Here is a 24,677-nt window from a genome sequence, read left to right on the forward strand (position 1 = left end):
CCAACATTGGGACGTACGTGGCATGTGGCAGGTTCGATGTGCTCCATTAATGTTGCCGAGTAAGTGCGTGAACGGATGGATGGATGAGGCCGAGGCAGCGGGCTGGCACCGCACGGGGCTGGGGCGTCTCCAAGCCCACCAAAGGGACCCCAGAACGCCCGCCTCTGGTGGGAGGGGAGGGGCCTGTACCTTGTCCGCGTGGGACAGGGCCCCTTATCACCTCCTTTTCCTCCCTCTCCCAGCCCCTAGCACAGGAGCTGGGCCAGGTGACCCCATGGGGAGACTCCTGGCACAGAGTAGGTGCTCAGAAAATGTGTCCCGTCTCGCCCTTTGCTCCCAGGACAGTGCTCGGTCAGGCTCTGGCTGACTGTAGCCCCCAGCACCCCCCTTCGTGTCCCTGCCTGGCGGCCCCCGAACAGGACCCTGGGGAGAGCCCGGTGTCCCTCCCCACCCCCACCCCCACCCCCAATGGCTATCTGCAGCCATCACCAGCTTCTGCAACGCGAGCCTCCGTGGCTGTGGCCCCGGGGAGCAGCTGCGTTCCTCCGGCGGGCATGGAGGCCCCCAGCCCCCCTGCCCTGCTCCAGCGCTGACTGGCTGCCCGCCCCCCCCCCCACGGCCTCCCAGTTTCCAGAGCCTGCCTGAGATGGAATTACAGCCCCAGGCCTGCACCTGCGGCTGGCAGCGGTGCCTCCTGGCTCGGCCGGGCCCTGTCTTCCCCTTTTCTCCCAGGGCCAAGCGAGGTCCCAGTTGGGTAGGATGCCTGCCGTGTGCCCAGGGGAAGTGGGGGCTGTGGAGACCCCCCGTGGGGGTGGGGCGGGGATCAGGGAAGGGTCCTCAGGGAACGACGCCTCCACACGGATGAACAGGGAAAGGGGGGCTTAGGGAGGAAGGGGGGGGCGACAAGGAGAAGACTTGGAGCCGCAGAGGTGGTGGGGTCAGATGATAAAGGGACCCGGGCCAGCCCAGCGGGGAGCCTGGTGCCACCATCCACGCTCAGGCCGGCCTCAGACAGCTGAGCCCTGGGGGCAGGGCCCGCGGTGGGGGGGGGGCTGGGGCAGGCTGGTGGCCCCCAGAGAGAGGCCTGGTGGGGTGGGAGGTGAAGTGCCAGGAGAGGACAAGGTCAGCAGTCAGGCCAAGCTGTTCACAGATCCGCAGGGACAGGCACCAGCTCCACCCACAGCCCCCGGGCTTGCCCAGGCTGCGGCCCACCCCCGAGCTGGCCTGGCTATGCGCTGGCACTAGGGACAGCGGCTCCGCCCCGTGGCGCCCCCCTGCTCTGCCCGGTTCCCGCCCCGCCCGGGTCAGCCCCACCTCACCTCCAGCTTTCTGCCCCTGCCCTCTGACACCAGCCCCTCCCAGGCACACGGCAGGTGTGGCCCAGCCTCTGTCTGGAGTGAAGGTCAGGAAGGCAGGGCCCTGGTGCGGGCCTGGGGCTGAGGGGGTGGGGGCTCAGGAAGGGAGGGGGCTGGCATTTGGCAGTGGCATTTTGGAAGAACGGTTGCGGGTGAGCGCTTGGAATGGAGCGGGGTGACAGTTGGTGGTGGCAGCTGGAGCGGCAGTGGGGCTTGGCAGGGGCGCAGGCCGGGAGGACAGTTGGGGTGGAGCAGCCGTGGGGTTGGCAGGTAGCCTCTGGCTCTGGAGGGAGCTCTCGGGGAGGCCCAGCAGGAGGGCAGGGCCAGCTGGCACCAGACACGGCCGAGCCAGGCCCAGGAGCAGGCTCCAGCCTCAGCCAGGCGGCCCCCAGCCCACGGGTGGGGCTCTGCTGCAGCCCAGGGCCGGCCCCCAGTCCACCCACGGGGCCCGGCATGACGCGCAGAGGGCGGTTTCTGCGCACAGCCCGGGCATCCTTAGGCTGCGTCTCCTGCCCTGCCCTCAGCCTCTCTCCCTCCCTGTCCGCTTCCAGCAGGGGCTTGGAGAGGACAGGGACAGGTTCTGGGCAGTTTCCTGGGAGGGGCAGGACTCCCGGGGCTGTTGCCATGGGGATGGCTGAGCAACACCACTGGCTGGAGGATAGACAGGCAGCTTTCCTGACCAGTGATTGCCCTGAAGACAGCCCTAGAGAACCCAGCTGGGGTAGAGGGGGAGACGCTGCCCGGGGGGGAGGTGGGGGTGGGGGTGAAGGGCCTGGCGAGGGGGCTGGCCCAGGGGGACACTAGGAAGGGAGAGGTGAAGGGACATTTCTTCCCAAAGCGCCTCTGGGGCTCTGCCTCACAGGAGCAGACCCGGTGTGGGGCTGGGTCCCCTCCCAACAACTCTGCCCCCTGAAGCCACACAGTGGGGGGTGGAGGGCAGGTGGAGGGCTGGCTGAGCACGTGGTGCAGGGGGCCCTGCCAGCCAGGCAGCTCTTGGAACTGAGCCTGCCCTTCAAGGGCCCGGGGTCTGCAGGTGGGAGTGAAGGCAGCGCACTCAGAGAGGCAGCCATCGGCAAGTACATCTGTGGGCCTGGCCGCTTCTGCACCTTGGCCCCTGGGTCCCCAGCCCTGGCCTCAGGGATGCTTAATCTCTCCAGGCCCCCAGACCCTCACTTCCTCAAGGTGTCTCTTGGGCAGGCTCCAGACACGCTCACACACGTGGCTGGGGGTGAACTTCCAGAAGGACCAGCATGTGGCAGGGACCACTGACCATCCATTTGTTCATCTGTCTTGTCCTCCAGCGAAGCAAGGGGCAGGAACCACGTCTGGTTCATCGTGGCATCTCAGGCACCTTATTCCCCAGGCCCTCCCAGACTCCCATCTGTTGGCTTTGCTGTCTCTGGACACCAGGTGCCGTGGTTGAAGAGTGCCACTGAGGCCAACCCCACACGCTTGGTCCTTGCCCGTTGCTAGAGCCACCTCCGGGGCAGAGCTGCCCTCATGGAGGCCGCACTTCTACTGATGGTGAAGGACCCACTGGTTGTCAGGTGCAGATCCCTCCTAGGGTCTATGCCAGTATCAGGGGTGAAGTGCAGTGCGTGTCGCCTGCTCCAGGGTCCAGGGAACCCCAGCAAGAGTGGAAGCTTTTTGACCAAGCCTGGCGTCTGCCCGCTGTGAGTCCGAGCCTGGGCACTGATGAACGTGGGGCCCCTGGGTCTGTGCTGCCAGCATCTCCCCATCAGAGCAGATGCACCCAGGTGGCCCCGGGGAGTCCAGCCGCATGACCCTCCACTTCCTCCCAGCTCTGCTGAGAGGCCACATCTGCTACTATTGGCTTTTCTTCCTTCTTTTCTTTTCCCTTTCTTTTTTCTTTCCTTCCTCCCCTTGTCCCTTTCTTTTTTCCTCCCTCCCTCCCTCCCTTCCTATGATAGGGGGTTATTAGCTCCCAGAAGCTTCACTGTCTTCAGTTTTAGGCAAAGCTTGATCAGAGCTCCCTGGGACGGTCCTTGGTTCTGCCTTTTTGGTCTATCAGCCTCATCCTCAGGCTGCTTACCCTTCTGTTTGTTCTTGGAAGAGAAGAGAGTCTCGGTCCCCAGTCACTGGCAGGGCTGCTGGGGTCGGGAGGGTCGATTCATCATCATGCAGGGCAGGGGAAGGGGAGAGAGAGTTCCAGGACCCCAGGGACTCATTCCAGATCTCAGTAAGACTTTCTATCAAGACCAGAAGCCCTAGGCTAACAGGTGGGGTGAGCCCTGGTACTGGTGAAAGAGGCTAGGCTCTCGTGGGCAGGCCTCCTGAGCAATGGCTAAGCACCACTGCGTGCTCCACCAGGGCAGCCTCTGCAGCTCTCCGTTCTGCAGGGACCATGGACACGGCATCCTAGCAATGCTGTTCTTCTTGGAGAGTGTCTGGGGGGTCGAACCTTCTTGGTGGTGAGGGGGGCTCTCTCCGGGGGTGGGGGGCAGCCATCAGGGAAATGGTCCTCCTCTGTCTGGCGGGCCGCCCTCCTCAGTCTCCCCAGCATCCTTTGCTCCATGGGCTACAACTGCACTCCAGGCAGGCAGGTGGGGGAGGACCCCCGCAGAGAGTGCCCTCTGTCCCCTCAGGGAGGACAGAGTGACCGGCCAGACTCTCCTGGAGGCCGAGAGGCAGCCACTTCTGAGGATGGCTGTACCCAGCCCCCACCTGAGAGGGCCCAGGAAACGTGGGCCTGCGGTGCCAGACCCGGGGTCCTCCGGAGGAAAGGCCTGGGAGGGGCCCTGTGCCGGCAGGGCCAGCGCAGGCAGCGGGGAGTGGGGTAAGGGTGTCTGCACAGCCATTTCCAGGCGCCGGCTGCAGTGAGGGAGTGTCCCAGCCTTTCATCGCTGGCTGCCAGACCGCGGCCGCCCTTGTTCACTCAAGGAGAATCCACCCCCCCTCCCCAAGCCTGCCCTCCCCCAGCAGCCCAGTGAATGCCTCCTTACACATCCTGAGAAAGCATCCATAATGGCCCGCCGCCTCCCACCTTCCCAGGAATTCCGCGGCGCTGGGCCCGTAGGGAGGTAGGGCGCAGACCGCCTGCGGCGCCTCCCCATTGGATGGCCAGGTCGTGCTCGACTCCCTTGCCGCGGCTGGCCAGCCACAGGATCACCTCCCTTCCCACCGTCGCGTCCGGGAGAGGAAGCGAGGTGGCCTTTGCCCCCGCACAGGCCAGCCAAGAATGCGGGGCCACGCTTCCCATTCTGCCCGCCCGAGGACTGGAGGACAGCGGGGGCGAGAAGGGACGCGCAGGGCCCATCTCGGGCAGCACGATTCGAGATCGCTTGCGGGGGAAGCGGGGCACCCGCTGCTTCGCAGGACCCCGCACCCCCCAGACAGACCTCGCGGGGGGAAGAACCGACGCGCGACCGCCGATGCTCCTCAGTTGGCCAAACTCAAGCCCCGGTGGCAGGCACTGTCCCGTGGCCCCTGCCCCGCGGTGCGCCTCTCGCTGGGCGCGCCGAGGTCCCCGACAGCGCGGCCCCGAGCCCCTGGGCGCCGTGGGAGCGCTTATTCTCTGCACAGCGCGCAGCCAGCACAACCGGCGGGAAAGGCGCGAAGTTTGCGAGACACGCGCGGCGCGTCTGTGCGTTGGGGGGCGCGGACAGCTTGCGGCCGGGGGACCCCGCGCCCCCGAGGAACAGGCGCGTGGGCAACGCCAGGGGCGCAGTCCGGGCAGGGTTGGGTTGACCTCGTCCCGACCCGCATCTCCCATCGGTGGTTTCCCGGCTGCTGGGTCCCCGTGGGAAGGGGCTCGGGCGCCTGGAGACCCCACGCCGCGCCGCCCCCGCCCCCCGCCAGCCCCGCAGAGGGGGCTTCCCACAATTCCGAGCGAGCTCCAGCCCGCACTTCCGCTGTCCGGCCGCCCACGGGGGGGCGGAGGCGAACCGACCCCGCCGAGGCCCCCTCCGCCCCGCGAGCGGAGCCGGCCGACCGAGGGGCGGGGCGGCGGCCGGGCCGGCGGGGCGGGGCCCGGGGCGGTGGCCGGGGCCGGAGCCGGGGCGCGGGCCAATCAGCAGCGGCCGGGCGCGCGCCGGGGGGCGGGGTCAGGGTCCGCAGGCGGGGCGCGCGCGCGGGCGGCGGGGGCCGCGGGGTTGGAGCGGCGCGGGGGCGCGCGCCGGCCTGACGGACAGACGGACGGACAGACGGACACAGCAGCCGAGGCGAGCGCGCAGCTCGGACCCGCCCGGACGCAGCGCTCGCCCGGCGGCCGCGGCGATCACCCGCGCTGGTCCGGCGGCCGCGGCGCCCGCCCTCGCCCGCGCCCCATGGGGTCACAGGTAAGCGGCGCCGGCTCATTGTCCGCGGCCGGGCCGGCGCATCGCGGCGGGGCCGGGGCTCGGGCCGGGCCGGCTGCTCCGGGCCGGGGCCGCTCCGAGTCGGGCGCGCCCCCGCCGCCTGCCCCTCGCGCCCCGCCGCGCCCCGCCCCGCGGGGGCGCCCTCCCGAAGGCGGTCGGCGCGCCCGGCTGCGGCTCCGGGGGTGGCGGTAGCGACCCCCGCCCGGTCCCCTCCGGTCCCTGAGCTCCGGTGGCGCGGGCGGGGCGGGGCGGGCGAGGGCGACGCGGGGTCCCCGCGGGGCTGCGCGCGGAGGCGGAGGCGGCGGCGGCGACGGGGCTGCCGCGCGCCCCTCGCCCTCGGCGCCTCCTGCCGCCGCCGCCGCCGCGGTCCCTCCCCCGTCACCTCCGAAAGGGGAATTTTCCAGCTGGTAATTTCTGCTGCGTCAACGCCCGGCCCCAGGAGGCAGCCCGGGGGCGTCCTGGCGCCCCCCGCCCGCTCCGCCCCGCGCGCCCCCCGCCCGCGCCTGCGAGCCGCACCCGGACCCGCCCGCGCCGAGTTTGCCAGGAGTCTGAACTGCGGGAGGTGGGCGCGGCGGCTCCCCGCGCCCCGCCGGGCCTTGGGGGTCATTGTCTCCCCCTGAAGCCGGGCACCGGCCTCGTCTCCATTTTAATTACGGGCTGAACCTGGGCGCAGGGGCCTCGAGGCCGGGCGGCTAGAGAAGCGCGGAGGGGACGGGGCGCGCAGAGCGGACGGGGCGCGCGGAGGGAGCGGGGTCCGCCGCGAGCAGCGTCTTTGTTTCTCTGTAAATAGACATGTCAGTTTCACAGGGTAGCAAGAGTCACTGTCTGACAACTCAATCCCGATGGCAAATGGGGGATTTTTTGCACCAGGAATAGGGTTCTGGCTAGTTGGGGTTCCTCCGGCCCTGCTAACAAATTCATTATTTGTAGGTTTAACGGAGCACGGACAATAGGGCTGGACGGAGGAGCCTGGGTACAAACCAAATGGGCAAAGAACTGATATTTTCTGACACCGAGGAAATACAAACAAAAGAAAGTTTGACCGAGATTCGCAGCGAATTTCCTCACGCTTTCCGTGCTCCAATCTCAGCGACGCGTTTGTCGTGGATTGCGGAGGCAAGATTGTTATCAGCATTGTTTACAGAAATGCTAATTAGGCAACGGGTTTAGCGAACCCGGCTGGGCGCGGACACCTGTGCGGAGTCCTCGCGTGCGTTTTAATTGTATCAGTTGTAGAATCTTTCATACTGCATTTATCATCAAAGCTAACTTCCCCTTTGCGTAGCAGACTGTTTCACTCTGTCGCTGGCCTGCGTGCTGCCTGTGAAAGCAGTGTTTGCACTCTACAGGAGTGGGAAGTAGTTTGTTCCCCAAAGGCAAATTTACGGAAGGGTTTTGCACATGAATAATGAAGTAAACAATAGAATTTTATCATAGTAGACTCGTTCTACTTGCTATATTTCATGGTAGTTTTAGGTGCTGTGAACTGAAAACTTTGGGACACCTTGCTATTACAGAAAGGACTAAGCGAGGGGCGTACTGAGGCAGAAGTTGCTAGATTTAAGTAGGAACTTAGACACTATGTTCCCCTAAAAAGCTAGTAATTATTTTTATATCTTTTACTGAAGGGAAGGAGGTGTGTGTGTGGAGTTTACTGTGAGAGTTCTCTTTAGGGAGTGGTGGAATGGACGCATTTAGGCTAAACCCAAAATTCAGCCTTTCCTGGAGGCCAGCCTCCAGACAGGATTTCATTAGGCCTCATTGACATCATCCTGCATGAAAAAATTGTGTTTTGATGAGATAAGTTCTGTTCAGGTTTAGCTGTTTCGTGTTTGAAAATGAGCTGTTTTTCCACGTCCAGTTTCTGATGTTCAGGACTGGCGGACTGTTGGCTGCAGGGGCTCTTGGGTGCTCTGTGTCCCTGCTCGGTCACCCAGGGTCAGGGGGCCGCCGCCCTCTCCTTGGTCACACATTAGCACAGGAAGGTGAGGTCGACCCTGAGAATGGGTGAGACTCCTCCGGGGACCTGGAAGGACACCCTTTTACAGTCAGAAGATGTGTTATTTGCAAACACGTTAAACCAAATATTAACAAACTTTCCAACATTGTCCTTATGTGGGGTTTTTCAAATTAAGGGAAACTGGGCCACTGTGTCCCTGTGGTCTGTGTTTCTGGGGCAGCTGTGCTCCCGCTCTGCTCTCTACCAGAGGTCTTGCACCGGCTGAGGACAGCCCAGCAGAACATCTTCAGCAGGCTCCACGAGCCGTGAACTTGAACTCATTCCTCATTTTGCTGATGCTTTATGTGCCCAGGTGCCCTCTTGGCCTCTGTGTTGAAGTGGGTGGAGAGTTCTTGTGCCCTGGTCTGGGGGCTTCGTGTGCTCATAAAAACGGAGGATTTTTCTTCTCTCTGATTGAATGTATTCTACTTTGCAATCTGTTGAGTGATGGTAGATTGTCAAGAATTCCCTTGTGAATCTGCTCCCTCCCCTGAACAAAAAAGATTCTCCTTCTTGCCACAAGTGTGCTTGAATGGCCTAACTCCCAAGAATAAACAGATGATTGAAAAATCTCTACTGAGGCCACAAGACTCATTTCAGTCTTTGAAATACGGTTGTCTTGTCCTAATCCTGGCTCTCGTGTCCTCTGCTCTTGGCTCTGGCTTTGGTATGACCAGTACAGCTGGGGTCTTCAACCATGGGATCATTGGCGTTGTCCCTCTTTTCTGCCTTTCTAGCTTCAGTACTTTGTGTGCCTGACACGTGCGTACTCGGGCTTCGTGTTCTGGTTTGCTGATGATGACAGAACACGTCCTCTGGTTCTGCTCGTAGACGGAGAAATCATGGAAAAGAAAAATAACTGTTTCTAACAAACTGAAAAGTTGTTCTAGTAAAGGATAAGGACGAGCTAGACCAGTCAGATCTGATCTTAGTGTGATTTATGCAAAGTTTTCACTTCAGTATCTCTCAACAGTGCCATTTAACTCTTATTTAGATTTTTAAATGACTAAGTATTTTTAAATGCTATTATTTGGATTTAAAAAATTAGCGACCTAGGCACTTTAGGAAGTTGAGAAACAATGTTAACATATTTTTCAACAGCATTTATGGAGGTTTCGTGTTTTGACAGGTGTGTTTTTTGAGTCATGTTAGAGAGACATTCCCGGAGTTTCTTACTCATGACGATTTTTGGCCTTATTGAGGGCTTGCTGTGGACCAGCCTTCAGGCCAGGTTGGGGACAGAGTTCCCACGGAGGGGCCGGTGACCCGTTGGGAAGGGTGGGGGGGGGCGGGGGCCTACAGGAACCACCGATGTGACCTGATGTGGTGACAGGTGCTAGTGAGAGCTCGGAGCAGGACAGGGTGTAGCCCACCTGGTGGGCTCTCTAAAGACTCTTGGAGGGAAAGGGTGTCCGTGCTGACACCTCTCCCGCCCCTGATGGGCCCATGGCGCCAGCCTCCAGTTCCGGTACGTGTGCAGCAAATTCTGTTCTAACTTCTGCTTTGCCAAGAGTGGGTAGCCAGTGAGAGGGCAGGACTCTTGGGGCCAGGCAGCTCTTGGGGGCTGATTGGCTGTCAGGATGGGGGCGAGAGGTGGTGTAGTTTCAAATGACATCTTCCAAAGCCCATGTTTCAGCACAGGAATCACTTCCTGAACATCCACGCCCACAGACCACCCTTCGTCTTTGGGGGAAAGTCTCGGGGAAGCTGTCCTTTTCCTGGCCCCCAAGTGGCACCCCAGCACTGCTTGTCCGAGTGGACCAGGTGTGCAGCCCTCTTCTGAAAAGATCCACACTTGTGTATGAAAACTCTCCTGTCAGTGCCGCGTGGTGGCCTGAGGCCCCGCGTCAGACCCCTTCTGTGTAGAGCAGAAAGAAGGCACCTCTGTGTCTTGGGCTGTGAATGGACGGTTCGAGAATCTCAGGCATCCAGAGCCGCCTCTGTGAAGGTGCACACACGTGGGCGGCACGGCCCGGGCGGCTTTGGGCGCGTCACCCTCTGCGCATGTGCCACTCGGCGCGAGGGGGGTCTGCCCTGTGTTCTGCGGCCGCTCTGAACGCTGTCCACGGCTGCGCCTGGGGCGGGAGAGCACGGCGAGACTGTCGGGCAGCAGAACACGAACGCTGCAGACCAGGCGCTCCCCGGCCCGGACGGGCTCCAGGGCTCATCCGCCGCCAGCCACGGAGGTGGCCGCACCGAGTTACACGGGGACGGTGTGGGCGCGGATGCGGGCAGGAGGGCTTTCTGGAAGCACACGCACAGAACCCGCTGCCGGGCCCGCTGGGCGAGGGAGGGCACCGGGGCTCTGTGTGCACCGGAGAGTTGGTTACAGTGAGAGGGTGGACAGGGCGATGGAAGAGCCACCAGGAGGGTGGCCCAGAAGAACCGGGCGGGGGAGGGTGAGTGTCGGGCGTGCTGCAGACTTGGGGGGAGGGCCAGGTCACCGGGGGGAGCTCAGGGGGGTGGGGCAAGTGGGCAGCGCATCCGCCTCTGGTGCGAGCGGGTCAGGCCGGCGCCTAGAATGGGCCTTCGCTTACTGCTGTGGCCCCATCCAAGTCTGGAGCAGGTTTATTGTGTTTTCTCATCCCATCCCATCCAAAGTCATGTCGCTTCTGAGCAGCAGCTTCCTTTTCCTTAGGAAGTTCAAAGACAGCTCAGAAACGACTCTGCTTCCTTCAGGGGCAGGAGCGAGCGGGCTCCGCGGGGAACACTCCCAGAATCGCAGGGCCTCTGGCTGCTCAGCCCAGGTCCCCGCCGTCCAGTTCCTGGGCCAGCGATGTCCGCTGTGCTCCAGACGAGGTCGAGTCGGAGACGTCTGATGCTCAGACTCATGCACGCAGGTGGCCGCCGCCCCTTCTAGGGAACCAGGCTCCTTGGCCTAGGACCCACCCTGACCCCTGGCCTCTAAAGAAGCCGCCCGTCTGCGCTTGGAACCCGGTCCTGCCCAGCGGCCCTGTGGCGGCCGGCTCCGTGGCCCACACCCTCTCTCACACCGAAAGTGGAGCAGGCTGGCCAGCCGGAAGTAATGGTGTTTTTCCATTGCCTCTGGTGATATAGAAACATTGTTATTTCATCGCTTTTATTTTGTATGAAGACTTTCCCCCCTCAACCTCAGAGTGTTTTGAAGAACTTTTCAGAAGTTCAGGGACCATGAATCATGACAGGCTCACTAGGCACCTGAAGAAAGTGGTCTTTAATATTGGGTACCTTGACCTTTCTTATTTTTTTCTTTTTTTTTTTTTTGGCCACACCACGCAGCTTGCGGGATCTTAGTTCCCTGACCAGGGATTGAACCTGCGCCCTCGGCAGTGAAAGCACAGAGTCCTAACCACTGGACCGCCTGGGAATTCCCCCTGTTTTTTTCTTACGTTGTTGGCAGGATGAGAGCAGAACAAGGAGTGACCAGGTGGCGGTGTCCTTGGACATCCCTTACCTTTAAAGTCACTGAGCTCCACTGGACAGCGTGATACACACTTGGCTGTGGATGGGTGGTCTTTTAAATCTCTTTCCTTCTCTGGTCTGGCTTCTCCATCACCTGCTGCTTTTGATTCCTTTGTGGGGTGGAAACCCCACCTGCCTGGACCCGGGAGCAGAGGGAGGGTAGAAGTTTCCAATGGTGGCAGTACCACGTGGCTGCGGGGACCGTGGTTCCTCTGTGATGAGCTGGGGGCTCAGGATGCCGTGGAGCTGGGAGCAATTCCGGGTGTGTGAGTGCCCTTGAGGGCCCGAGAAGCAGGTCGGGAAGGGTTAGTGCCAGGGGACCCGCCTTCGCTGTGGCTGGCAGATCTGCTCCATTGAGGCTCGGGTGGTCCTTCAAAGACGGGGTGTCTTCCCCTGAGATCAGCAGACTCACCGAGCCTTGGAGAAGCAACGCAGGGCGGGCGCCAGCTCACCCGATGCAGCCCGTGGGTCACACCGACCTCACATTTACTTACATTTCTTTTGCCTCGTCTTAAGAAGCAAGAATATCCATGAAGTCGTGAGTTTGGTATCTCAGTTATATTTTTCTTGGTGCACACTGAAACGGACATGTAACTATTAGGATAGACCATGATTTGTCCCTTTTCCTGCTGGCAGGGAACGTGCACTCCCCGTATCCCCCTCAGCCGCTTGCTGGGAGGGGACCAGCACCCTGGCCCAGGGTCCAGGGGTGAGACTGGACTGTGCGGATGTTGGGTGGGAACCCCTCATGCCCCATCTCAGAGGCCTTTCCTACCGTCTGACCGGGGAGCAGTTGGTGTAAGTTAGGCTGCTGTTTAAATGAGTTCCCTGGGGCTGTCAGAGCACAGGACCACCAACCTGGCAGCTTAAAACAATAGAGCTTTATTCTCTCACAGTCTGGAGGCCAGGAGTCCTAAATCAAGGTGCAGGCAGGGCCACCCTCTCTCTGGAGGCTCCAGGGAAGGGCCCTTCCTGCCTCTGGTGGCTGCTGGCAGTCCTGGGTGCTCATGGCCAAGACACATCCCTCCAACCTCCTGCCCTGTTCTCGTGGCCTTCACCCTGGTGTCCAAATTTCCCTCTCCTTATAAGGACACCAGTCACACTGAATTAGAGTCCACCGTAATGACCTAATCTTAACTCTATTACATCTGCAAAGACCCTATTTCCAAATGAGGTTACATGCCCCTGCAGTTAGGACTTGAACATATCTTTTGGGGGGACGTGATTCAACCCACTACACCGTTACAGCTTGTATTTGCCTGACACATTACCACATACATTCCTCAATCCCAGCGTTTCCTGAGGCCTCTTCGTGTGTCTCCAGCTGTCACCTCTCACTCCTGCCCTTCCCTTGCTGGTAGAGCAGATGTGGCCAGTGGCAGCGGTATTGGTGAGTTCACCCTGCGGACCTGCACTCACCCCCACGCCTGCAGCAAGCAGGGCTCTTGGTCCAGGGACACAGCAGCCGACAAGGTCCTTGCTCTACTGCCCAGAGGGGAAGGGACAGGGCAGGCAGATGCCGACGCCTGCCACGGAGAGGGAAGGGACAGGGCAGGCAGATGCCGACGCCTGCCACGGAGAGGGATGCGGCAGGGCCCGGAGGGAGGGCATGGGGCGGGGAGCAGAGGCAGAGCCCAGGGTACCCAACGGGGCCACTGGGGTGGGTACTTGCTGCCGCCGCTCCAAAGCAGGACCCGGCCCCTCCTCTCGACCCCTCTGCACGGCTGGATACCCGTGTGCCCGTCTGCCCCCCAGGTCGGACCCAGGCCTTTCTCGCCCCCAGGCAGCTGGTGAGACTTGTGGCCCCTTTTCTGGATGGCGTTTTTATTGCTTCCTGTAGGAGGCACTGGAAAACGAAGTGTAGCAGCTATCGAAACATAGTCTCACAATCTAGAAAACTTTCTTCCACGTTGTAGTAACAGGAGGAACCTCACGTACCATCAAGTAAGGCTGTCGGGTGGCTGGTCTGAAGGCCTGATTCCTACAGTGAAGAGTGTGGAGGTGCCCCATGGTGACCAGCGGCCGTGGTTGTGGACAGGGCTGTTGTCCCTGGCGTGTCCTCCACGTTCACGGGCAAAGTCCCTCTACGGTGGGTCCCAAGGTCACCAGGAGCCTGGGGGCCCCACAACCTTGGGAGACCAGGGTCCCTGCTGTCACTTTGGTTCACCCTCACGGTCACCCCCTGAATGAGGACCCTCGCCTGCTGGGGTGGGACGGGGCGGGTTGCACTTGGGGTGGCGCCTCTGAGATCTTTATTCTGTTTCGTGCTGTTTGTTGAAAAATCGGAGCTGTTGGTCCCACGTGGTGGTCTGGCTGGTGGCATCCTCTGACCGTCAGGAGCCCTGCCCTGTTATCCCGTGAGGCGTCAGTAGGGCCAGGCGAGGGGGACCCATGTGTCTGGTACTCAGGGTCCAAAGTGTAACGGTGACATCTGCATCGGAATTTCTGACTTAAAAACGAATCATGTTCATATTTGCTACTTGCTTTGAAAGATACTTGTACCTTTCGTTAAGGAGATGTATATGTTTTGGGTTTTTTTCGTGGTTTTTTTTTTTTTTTTTTTTTTGGTTGTGCTGCAAGGCAGTCGGATCTTAGTTCCCCGACCAGGGATCGAACCCGCACCCCCTGCATTGGAAGCACAGAGTCGTGACCACTGGACTGCCAGGGAAGTCCCAAGGAGATGTATATGGAATTTTCAAGATAATTATCACCTATATAAGTTTTATATGAAAAATTCTAGATTTGCTATTGGTTAATAAAGTATAGGAACATCTTGGAATTTTTTTAACGTAATTTGTTCGGCAAGATTATTCTTTTCGAATATTTTAATGTTTGTTTGGAGCCATGAGCTATTTTTTTAAAAATTAATTAATTAATTAATTTATTTATTTTTGGCTGTGTTGGGTCTTCGTTTCTGTGCGAGGGCTTCCTCTAGTTGCGGCAAGTGGGGGCCACTCTTCACCGCGGTGCACGGGCCTCTCACTATCACGGCCTCTCTTGTCGCGGAGCACGGGCTCCAGACGCGCAGGCTCAGTCGTTGTGGCTCACGGGCCTAGTTGCTGCGCAGCATGTGGGATCTTCCCAGACCAGGGCTCGAACCCGTGTCCCCTGCATTGGCAGGCAGATTCTCAACCACTGCGCCACCAGGGAAGCCCCCATGAGCTATTTTTACCTTAGTTTTTTCCCAGGTAAGTCGTTTTTATCCCTGGGTAAAAACCAACCCTGGGTCTGAAGTGTGTGAGCTGGCCCCTCTAGAGCAGTGGCAGCTAATGAAATAGGTGTATGGATGGGTGATGGGAGCTTAAGTCTAGAATTTCTGTCTCGTGAGGAAAACACTGGCATTTTGGCCGAGCTGGCGAGGGAAGTGGGGTTTGCTCATAGTTGTTGCCCGGTTTCCCAAGTCCTGAGAAGGTGAGATTCTCGGGTGTGTTCCTGTCCGCCGCCTGGGCCCTGACACCAGCCAGCACAGAATCGCGCTGGGGCAGCCCCGGCCCCAGAGGATGACACGGCGGGTCCCTGCAGGGCTGTCCCCAACGTGTGCTTACTGGCCGGCGGGTGTGTCCAAGTGGTCATGAGTCCAGCTCAAGGTCCTGGTGGGAAATGTCACATGGCTGCCACCCCCCTTCCTGGAGTCACTCAACAATGTCACCGTATTTAAGGGGACCTACAAAGCGGCACAGCATGCCTGGCCACTCTCTCCTGAGCCTGCGCCTTCCTCCAGGCTCCCAGGAAATACTGGAGAAAGTGCTGGCTGTACCCAGGGCACCAGCGAGGGGTTCCCCCTGCCCCTCGGAAGTCAGGGCTGGGGGCAGGAAGGAGCCGCCTGTGTCCCCGGGGGCCCGCCCCAGGGCAGCCTGAGGTTCTGGATGAGACAGTGCGTCCCTGCGGGCTTCTGGGCCCTGAGGGGTGGCCCGTCTGCTGTCCTTTCAGGCAAGTGTGTGAAAGTCAAGCATGGACCCCCCCAGCCGTGTAACCCCAGCCCACACGCGTTCGGGCCCAGTAGGAGTAGGAAGGTCAGCGTGGGTTCTCTCTGATCAATGCCGATTCTGCCTCCTGGACGTTAGTCTGGTGTCATCCGGCCCCGTGTGAGCGGGTGGTGGACAGGCCTTTCATCTCTGAGCCTGTGAATAAGGGACTGGCGTGGAGGAATGGGGTCATTAGAGCACACGTGCCGGGTCCGTGCTACTCCGATTCCCACTTACTTCTCATGAATTCTCAGCACCCATGGAAAGCACACTTTTTTGTTCCTCTGAGTTGGGGCTTGTTCGTTCTCAGTGTGTTGGGGTTATTTCCTTGGGGGAGGTTTCAAAAATAGAATCGGGGTGAAGATGCAGCACATCCGTGACTCGGGGCACGAGTTCCAGAAGGACAGCTTGCTTCACGGCACAGCCCCTGTGCGGGCTTTGTCCTAACACAGGGGTGCCCACCCCCAGCAAGCGTTGCCTGACCCCCACCCATGCCCTGTGCTGCACGGTTCTGTGGCAGGGACGGCGAAGCCCCCGGGTGAGTGGGGGATCCCTACCCGTGGACTGCAGCCACTTGTCACCAGGGCGGGCTTGGGGAGCCCCTGTGTCCCCGAGGCCCTCCCCAGGTCAGTGGCAGCTCCCAGTTCCGACCTCGTGAGTCGGGGTTTCATGTCTTAAAGCACCTTGGAGCTGTCCCAGCCGCACTTGACGGAGAGGGGCTTCCCTGGGGGGAGGCTATCCCTCCCACACTGGAGGGGGGACAGGGTGCCCTCAATCTCCAGGCCCTCCCTGGAGCCCAAGCCCGGCCCCAGCCAGGGGGAGGAGGAACTGGCCCCCAAGGGCCCCTCCCCCCAGGGATTCTCCCCAAAGGAGCCCCCCCCCCGGGGCCCGCAGCACCTGCTGAGCTGGCGCCCAGCTGAATCCTAGTGGGTCCAGGCAATCCCCATGCTGGGGCCCGTTTCCCGCCAGGTCTGTCCCACCTTGGCCTCCTGCGTCCGTCACACGCCCCTGCCTCAGGCCCTGTGGCCTGGCCTGTGCCCCCAGCTGCTGCTGCATCAGCCCACCCCCACCCCCATCAGTGGCCAGCGTGACCTCTTCACTGCTGAGGCCTGGTCAGGTCCGGGACCGCTGGGTCATTGACGTCCATGCCGTTGGAGGGCCGCGTGGTGCGGGTCCTCGTGGCGGACACACACTCTTCATTCACCCAGCAGCCGTCCACCCAGCCTTCATTTATTCGGCATCTAGTGAGTGTTTACCGTCTGAAAGGCCTGTGCGGAAGTGATAGTGGGGACTTGGAAACGTCCGATTAGTGGCTGAAATTCCATCGGATGCCAGAGCAAACATTTGTGCTGGTCCAAGCCTGCGTGGTGCTCTCACCGCCGCTAGCCGGAAAGTGATGGACCACGTTTCTGCCTGCCCCACGTCCAGGCCCAGCGACCCATCAGTACTGGGTTTCCCAGGCAGCACTTTAGGTTTCCAGCAATGCAACTTTTAAGAAAAAAGAGACCTGTAGGGCTTCCCTGGTGGCACAGTGGTTAAGATTCCGCCTGCCGATGCAGGGGACGTGGGTTCGAGCCCTGGTCTGGGAAGATCCCACATGCCACGGAGCAACTAAGCCCGTGCGCCACAACTACTGAGCCTGCGCTCTAGAGCCCTTGAGCCACAACTGCTGAGCCCGCGTGCCACAACTACTGAAGCCCGTGTGCCTAGAGCCCGTGCTCCGAAACAAGAGAAGCCACCGCAGTGAGAAGGCCGCGCACTGCAACGAAGAGTAGCCCCCACTCGCCGCAACTAGAGAAAGCCCGTGCGCAGCAACGAAGACCCAACACAGCCCAAAATAAATAAATAAAATAAATTTATAAACAAACAGAAGAGAAAGACCTATTAAAGATTCCAGCAGTTACTTGATGTAAACAAATGTTGCAAAATGTTAAAAAAAAAAGAGTGGTGTTTCTGGTTAAGGGTTAGGTGGAAGTTCTCTGAATTATTCTTGTAACTTTTCCTTAGGTTGGAAAGTGTTTCAAAGTAAAAAGTTGAAAAAGACAACAAAAGATTCCATCCCATGGCTTGAGAACAGGCATTGCTTTTATGTTATTTCCTATTTAGATTCTATGTTTTTCTTGGCGGCAGGGAGCACAAGTGTTAGTTAACATCTCGAGTCACAGTGTATCTCAGATTTAAAACCCTTGGAAAGCATTTTTCTGCCTTGTTAAGCTGATCAGTTTTCTTTTTAAGAAAAATTTACGAAAATTTTAAGTGGATGTGTGGCTTTTTCTAGGGCTTTTGTAACAGAGTGCCGCAAACTGATGGCAAACACAACAGAAATGTGTTCCCTCTTAGCAAGGGGTCCAGGGCTGTGTTCCCTCTGGGCTCTGGGGTAGGGTCCTTCCTGCCTCTTCAGCTCTTGGGGCCCAGGAGCCCCTGGGCTTGTGGCCACGTCCTTCCCGTCTCTGCCTTTGTCCCTCTGTGCATGTCTGTGTCCAGATTTCCCCCTTTGGTGACACATCAGACCCACTTGGGTTATGACCTCATCTTAACTTGGTTAAATCTGCCAAGATCCAATTTCCAAATAAGGTCGCATTCACAGGTACTGTCTTTTGGGGACAAAATTCACCCCACGATAGCGAGTGACTCTGTATCCACCCCCCACCTTTGCTGTGAGCTGTGACTAACGCAGACCATTGGAGCCCACTTCCCAGCCACACCTGCGGTGTCAGCTCTGAATTGCGAGACCCAGAGCATGTGGCACTGGGATGTCGTGGGGCGTGTGGCCAGTCGTGGCTGGTCGGGGGCACGGCCTCACGGTCCACCCTCAGGCCCACCCAGGGTCAAGAAGGTGCTGTCTGCTTCTACTTCTGTCAACGGTTAAGATGGGACACTTAAACAATATTTCTTGATTTTAAAACGTAAGATGTCAATATCCCAGGTTTCAGGTGAAAAAGGTACTGTCTTTTAAAAAAAATCAATTAATTAATTAATTTATTTATTTTTGGCTGCGTTGGGTCTTTGTTGCTGCATGCGGGCTTTCTCTAGTTGTGGCGAGCGGGGGCTACTCTTTGTGGCAGAGCACGGGCTCTAGAGCACAGGCTTCAGTAGTTGTGGCGCACGGGCTTAGTTTCTCAGCGGCATGTGGGATCTTCCCGGACCAGGACTCGAACCCATGTCCCCTGCATTGGCAGGCGGTTTCTTAACCACTGCGCCACCAGGGAAGCCCAGTACTGTCGTTTTGTTGACCCCCAAGGGTGTGCACCGGGACTGTTCCGTGTCAAGATGTGGTCCTTGTGTGGAGTGGCTCTCAGATTCGGTGGGAAGGTGTGAAGGTGTCGGGTGACAGAGGCACCTTGTGAGCCTAGTGGGAGGAACCCCTGGAGGCTCCCTGGAGGAGGAGGCAGTGTCACCAGCTGGGCGCTTGCATCCCTTTTGTATTCCACAGCAGGGTTTGCCTTTGTTGCTCCACCTGTAAAACGAGCACATTTGTATTGCCCGGTGCCCCAGCGCAGCCTAAGGGAGCTGATAGTTTAGTTGCCCGTTATGATGAAGCGTGGTTTAGAGACGAAACGTCCAGAATGGGAGTCGAGTGTAGCAGGAGGTGCCTGGGAGCGCAGGTAAAGTGGTGACCTCTTCCTCTTTCTCTCCCCAGTCCCACAAAACAAATTCCCCCGACCAGCTTCCCACCAGCAGAAGTGACAGAGCTCTCGGGCCGACGCGCCCGGCCGGGGCCTTGGCTCTCACTTAGGCCTTTATGGGAGGTCTCCCCTGTCCCTACATGATCTCTTCTGTTCTCTCCCTGCCCCTACACTTGTTCCCAGGGCCCTGGGCACCCTCCCCTGTGCCAGAACCCGAATCAGGACATCTGGGACCCCCCGGGGTCTGCTCTCCTCTGAGAGTCCAGGTCTCCCCTCAGTGTGTTGGGCCCTGGGCTCTCGGTCTTGGTGGCTGGTGCCACCCTGAGGCCTACACTGGCACCGCCCTGGCTGGTTGTGGGGTCTTTCCCTGGCCCTGCCCCATCTCACTGTCGCGTGCTCTCTCCCGCCAGACGCCCAAGGTGTTGTGCCGTCTCCGGGCTGCCTGTGTTTTGGCCACCACTCGCTGCGCTCTGACCATCCTGAAACACAGGGGCTCTTGTGTCCCAAAGTGCTGGGGCCGACTTCTGCGGTTCTTCCGTGGGTCAGGGCCGCGGTCCTCTGGGGCTGGGCTGGAACGGCCCCGGGCGGTGGCTCGGTGGCCTGGCACCTCCAGGGTCAGGGCTTGGCTGGGTCGCTGGGGTGGCTGTGTTGTCTCCACGCCAGCGCAGACCTGGAGTGCGAAGGTGGACTCTCTCCAGCCCCCTTGAGGCTTGCTTAGCCCCAGGCCAGGGTGAGCGTGGGAGGGCCCCCCCCCCCCCCACCGAGGCCCTGAACCCGGGAATGGCAGCTCACAGGGCCTTGTGTGGAGGCCAGCGCCACCCACAATGTGCTGCTCCCTCCTGGGGCCCTCTCCCCCGCCCCACCTCCAGCCCCTACTCCCTTGTCCTGACTGGCTTGTGCCCCCATCTGGGAAGCCTCCCCGACCCTGGCCCCTCGCCAAGCGCGGGCGCCCTCGCGGCACCTGTGTGCTGCTCTGGAATGGCAGCTGGGGGGGCCTTGTCCTCAGCCTGGGCGCCAGCACCCAGCGCAGCTCCAGGCTCCTGGGCGCCGCAGGGGCGGACGCGGAAACGGCCTGGGGCAACGCCAGGATGTGGGTGAGACCCTGGGACTCTGTGGGTCCTTCCTCGCTGAGAGCGAGAGCTGGGCAGGCGGGGGGTGGCGGAAGCCGCCCCAACGGTCTTGGAAGGGGGGGTCCCCGCGGTCACAGGACGCGTCCAGCCCTACGTGGTCAGGGTGCGCACCCTGAGAGCGAGGTGACATTTACGCAGGTAGGAAAGGCGGGGTGGGGGGGCGCTCCAGCCTGGATGGAGGCAAAGGAACCCAAAGAGGCGGCAGCAAGGGAGAGGGCGGGGCGGGGCGGGGCCCATCCTGCCGGCACAACTTTGCCTTCTGAGATCACGCCGGTCTCCAGCACCCAAGGGCGTCAGACTGTGGTCACCGGAGAAACTTTGGGCGAAGCCGCCCCCATCAGGCAGTTAAGGATGACTTCTGTTAACGCATGTGGGGTATTTCTTCCCAGGCAGGAGCTCGGTTTTAAATCTTAAAAGGCAACCATGAACACTGACGATACGATGTATATAAACTGTGGGTTATAACATGATTTCCCGTCGTTGGTGTCTTGACCTTGGGTTTTTCAGAACGTCGTAACCCTCGGGGTGAGGGAAGTAGTGTCCGTGCAGCGAGGGTGCCGAGCTGCCTGGGTTCTGCCCGTGGGACACCCGGGGTTAGGCAGAGCGGGCTTTTCTTGTCGAGAAGCATCGGAGTGCTTTTCATCCACGCTGAATCACCCCGTTGGCATCAGTGGCGTTCCGTGGTAGATATGGTATGTCCTGGGGCTCCTGACAGAACCCGGGGCTGAATGTCTTAAACGACAGAGATTTATTCCATCGCAGTCCCAGAGGCCAGAAGTTGGAGGGCAAGGGCCGTGCCCCCTCTGTCCCAGGCATCTCTCCAGCTCCTGGTGGTTCCTTGGCTGTGGGCTCATCACTGTTGTCACACAGCTGTCTCTCTGTGTGGTGTCTGTGTCCCAGTGTCCTCTTCCTATAAGGACACATGTCACGTTGGATCAGGGCCCACCCTAACGACCTTGTCTTAACCAGTTACATCTGCAAGGGCCCTATTTCCAAATAAGGTCACATGCTGAGGTCTGGGGATTAAGACTCCAACGAGTGAGTTTGGGGGATGCGGTGCGACCCACAGCAAAAGGCAATAGATACGCACATGTTTGTAGTTGAACAAGAATGTTTCCATAAAAATAGCTTCTAATCGACCTTGTAATGATTTGCTTACAACAAACTACTCATCAGAGAGTGTAGTTGGATGGGTTTGCACACGCCTGGGGTCTCCATCCCTCGCTGTCCCCAGGCCAGGCAGCCCCTGACCTGCCTTCTGTCCCCTTCCCTGTAGGTCGCTTTGCAGGTTCCGGTTTCACGGCAGGGACTCCTGCACTGTCTCCTTTGTCCAGCTGCTTTCACGCCGCGTAGTTATCTAGAGATTCACCCGTGTCTTTGTGGAAGGGCCGTTTAGATGGGCTCGGCCGGTTGTGGGGGGGGGCAGTGGAGGAGCGGCCTCGCGGGGCCTGCGGGGAGCAGCTTGGCTTCTGCAGACTAGCATCGGGGAGGCTTGGTTCTAGCACTAAAGGTATCTTGCTTCTGCTTTAAAACAATATTTGCCTGTTAGGTAACATCTGAAGGAAAATTTCAAGGAAGTGTAAATTGAGTGCAATGAAAATGCAGAAGTGAGAAGGGAGATGAAGTTGGGTTGGCAAGAAGGTTCTGTGGGTGTTGGAGGCACTTACCTGTTAGGGTTAGGTTTTTCTGGACTGAGACTTGGTGACTGGCCTGGGAGAGGGGCCGGCCCACCAGGGGCCCAGGTCCCTGTACAGACCTGGGGCTTGTTTGGGTGCAGCAGGACACACGTCCAAATTGCATCCACTGTTTTACATTCTTATTAGAACCAGTTGCCTTCCAGGTGGAGCTCCTTAGGGACCAGAGGAAAAAAATACCCCATCCAGCTCCCGGAATTACTACTTTGAACACAGTGCAGCAAATGAAATATACTCACAGCAGTCTCCACGTTTCATGGTTCTTGTGCATTTTGAGACTTGGCGATTTATTTGGCTTTTGCCCACGATGCATCAGTGGTCTCATGGACGCGCTGGATGAATAAGACACATAGCTCCTGCTGATAATTTGTGAAGATGGCTTTTGGTTGAGACCCCTCTACCTTCAGATGCTGTAGGGAAAAGGTTCGGGAGGTGCTCTGGGATTGGGGTGCCGGGGGCTCTGAACCCTGGAAGTGACAGACAGGGGAGCACCCCTGACACCCACATCAGGTACCTGCCTCTCAGAGAGGAGGCTGGCAGAGCAGGTCTGTGCTCACATCTGAGTGCGGCTTGTTTGGGGGAGACCTCAAAGCCCCCCTCGCCCCTGGGTCACCGTGCTCAGCAGCCGAGACTTGTGTCTCTCGGGTCGTGGGAGCTGTCTCGCAACAGTGAGACTCGGGGGCCCGGGATGGTGGCGCCCAGCACGTGCTTGTGGCTCCCCGACGGCCGGACTCTGGGAATCTCCAAGCCTCAGTTTCCCTGCCTGGCAGCTTGGAGACCACCTCTGCCCTTCCCGGAGGCTGCGGGATTGGAAATGGGTCCTGCAGCAGGCAGGCTGCCCACTGGGCAGGACAGACCCGCGGCTGCCCCCTTTGTCCCTCGGTGTGGGGTCTCTGGCATGGTCCCTGTGCCCCAGGTTACCAGTGTGAGGGTGGCCAGCCCCGAGCCCCGCACTGTGCAGGGCGACGCAGCTTTTGGAGTTTGGTCTGGAACATGGATTCAAGTTGTTCTGGCACCAAAGTGGTCACGTTTCATAAGGGATTCTGTCCGAAACTGAAGTGTCTTGAGATTAGCAAGCTATAAATAAAATAGACAGTAGAGACCCCACAGGAGAAATAAAAACGCTGGAGAGATGGTGTGGCTTCCAGGTCGCACGTGGGTCACTTTGGTGAAGTCTCAGGTGCCAGTGTGGCAACAAATGCCCCTTGGTCTCACCCAGCCTTAGCTGCTCCTGTCAGTGTGACATCTGAGTCCCTTAGGACCGCAGGCTTCTCTCTGAGGGTCCCTTCCTCACAGAGCTGCCCGCGTGGACCTTTGGATGCATGAAAATGCCCTGTGATCTGTGCAGCAGCACAGGTAATTCAGAGATGACAGTCAGGTTATCAGATGTGTGTCCTGTGAACAGGTGTGGGTCCACAGGTATGTGTTCCCTGAACAGCTGTGTGACCCACGGCCAGGTGCATCTTCACTTGACAGTAGCAGATGCTCTGCTGCCCTTGCCCTCAAAGAAAAACTGTGGTGAGCGTGCTTTAGTCTGAAGCCTGCATCTTTCTTATCAGGCCATCATATGACATGACTACCCAGGATGCTTCCATGTTTAGGGTCACAGCTGCTGAAATGCAACTGGGCAGCCGCTCTTCTGCTGCAGTCAGGTGGGTGGGACCCCCATGACCTCTTACTGATGTGGAGACATTACCAACTTTGTAATGCAAATTCAGTTATTCCCCTAAAGCTTCCTGGATAAACTGGATAAATTACGTGTATCCTTAATACTTCCGTAGCAGACTAATCTGTTGTTTTTTTTTTTTTTGGCTGCACCGCACGGCACGTGGGATCTTAGTTCCCCAACCAGGGATCGAACCTGTGCGCCCTGCAGTGGGAGCGCGGAGAGTCCTAACCACTGAACTGCCAGGGAAGTCCCCCAGACTAATCTATTTTTGATTATCATTCCTTTAGATGCCTTTTCGTTTTAGTGTACAGGTGACTTTCTTCCCTAATGAAGATTGTGTTTTCTTACAACAGAATCTCTATGAAGTACATAACTGATTTTAAGCTGCTCTGATTGAATATTAATTTATTTTAGAACTTTCCATATGAGTTGAAATTATTTGAGAAATGCAAGCCCCCGAGGTAGTTGTTGCTTCTCTAAAACGGCACTGGCATTTTGCCCCTTTTCAGTGTTCTTCCTAATTCTTAGACTCTCTTGTTTCACTGGTGAGTAAAGAGGCTTATTATTCATATAGGAAGCCAGGCGATGAGACATGTCTCTCCCTAACTTGAATGCAGGGTCCTTAGAGCTCTCGGTACCTCCCCCCATATTCGGCCGGAGCTCCGCGTGGACTCCGGGCGTGAAGCCGATGCTTTGAGTTTAAATGGTCGATTTCCTGGTTTGACGTGTGTTTCGGTTCCTCCCTCAGCGTCTGGCTAACCTGAGTCTGTAACGCCAGGTGTGCGGTGTGAAGCCACACCTGGACGGCCTGTCTGTCCCCCTCCCTGCCTCCCACGCCCTGGGGGAGGGGCAGACCGGCTGCTGACCACCCTCGGGGGTGGTCCACGCACCCAGGGCTGAGCACCCCTGGTGTCAGCTGTGAGCCTAGGGCCCCCGCAGCCAGTTCTGAGCTTACCTACTCTCCTCAGGGCCCGTCCGCGGGGTCAGGTCCCGCTGCTGTCACACGATTGATCGAAGCAGCGTGTTTAATTCTGGTCTTCGAGTCAGGGGGCTGGTTGGAGCGGCGGGGGGGTCTCTGTTCTCGCCTGGCAGGGACGGTGCTGGGTGGGCTGTCGAGGGAGACAAGGGAGTGAAAGGCTTGGACTCTCCCCAGCCTCGTTCTCCCAGCCTGGGGACTGTGGGCGTTTCCAGGTGACCTCAGATGATGATGCGAAACGTAAAGTCTAAAGGAAGGTGTTGCACAAATGAGGTGGCCCCGGCCCTCCGCCCCTCCCCTCCCCCCCCCCCCCCGGGGAAAGTGGATGGACGTCCGCACCTTTGACCAGCTGGAAAACGGTGTGTTTATCAGGGAAGACCTGTCTTCTGCAGGGCATCTTATGCGGTGAGCCTGGCCCCAGGTTTCGTACAGTGAAGTCCTAGCCCCCAGCGCCTCAGAACCTGACCTAGTTTGGATGTGATTTGTACTGAGGTAGTAGGATGGGC

General features: G+C 59.0%; 2 protein-coding genes across 2 annotated transcripts in view; one reads left to right on the top strand and one right to left on the bottom strand.

Moving 5' to 3' along the window:
- Nucleotides 1–996: 996 nt before the first annotated feature.
- On the bottom strand, nucleotides 997–6,278 carry LOC133103454 (collagen alpha-1(II) chain-like). Its single transcript, XM_061208854.1, has 6 exons — nucleotides 4,980–6,278; nucleotides 4,360–4,890; nucleotides 4,041–4,114; nucleotides 2,036–2,382; nucleotides 1,690–1,947; nucleotides 997–1,436 (listed from the first exon to the last, which is right to left on the bottom strand). The coding sequence occupies exons 1-6, from the start codon at nucleotides 6,276–6,278 to the stop codon at nucleotides 997–999; spliced, it is 2,949 nt and encodes a 982-aa protein (XP_061064837.1).
- Nucleotides 5,472–24,677, top strand: part of ZBTB46 (zinc finger and BTB domain containing 46) — a 57,200-nt gene continuing 37,994 nt past the window's right edge. Inside the window, exon 1 of the mRNA XM_061208608.1 lies at nucleotides 5,472–5,653. The gene's annotated coding sequence lies outside the window, so the exon portion shown is untranslated. The remainder of the gene's footprint in view (nucleotides 5,654–24,677) is intronic.

The sequence above is a fragment of the Eubalaena glacialis genome, chromosome 13, assembly GCF_028564815.1.
Source record: "Eubalaena glacialis isolate mEubGla1 chromosome 13, mEubGla1.1.hap2.+ XY, whole genome shotgun sequence".
NCBI classification, from domain to species: Eukaryota; Metazoa; Chordata; class Mammalia; order Artiodactyla; family Balaenidae; genus Eubalaena; species Eubalaena glacialis.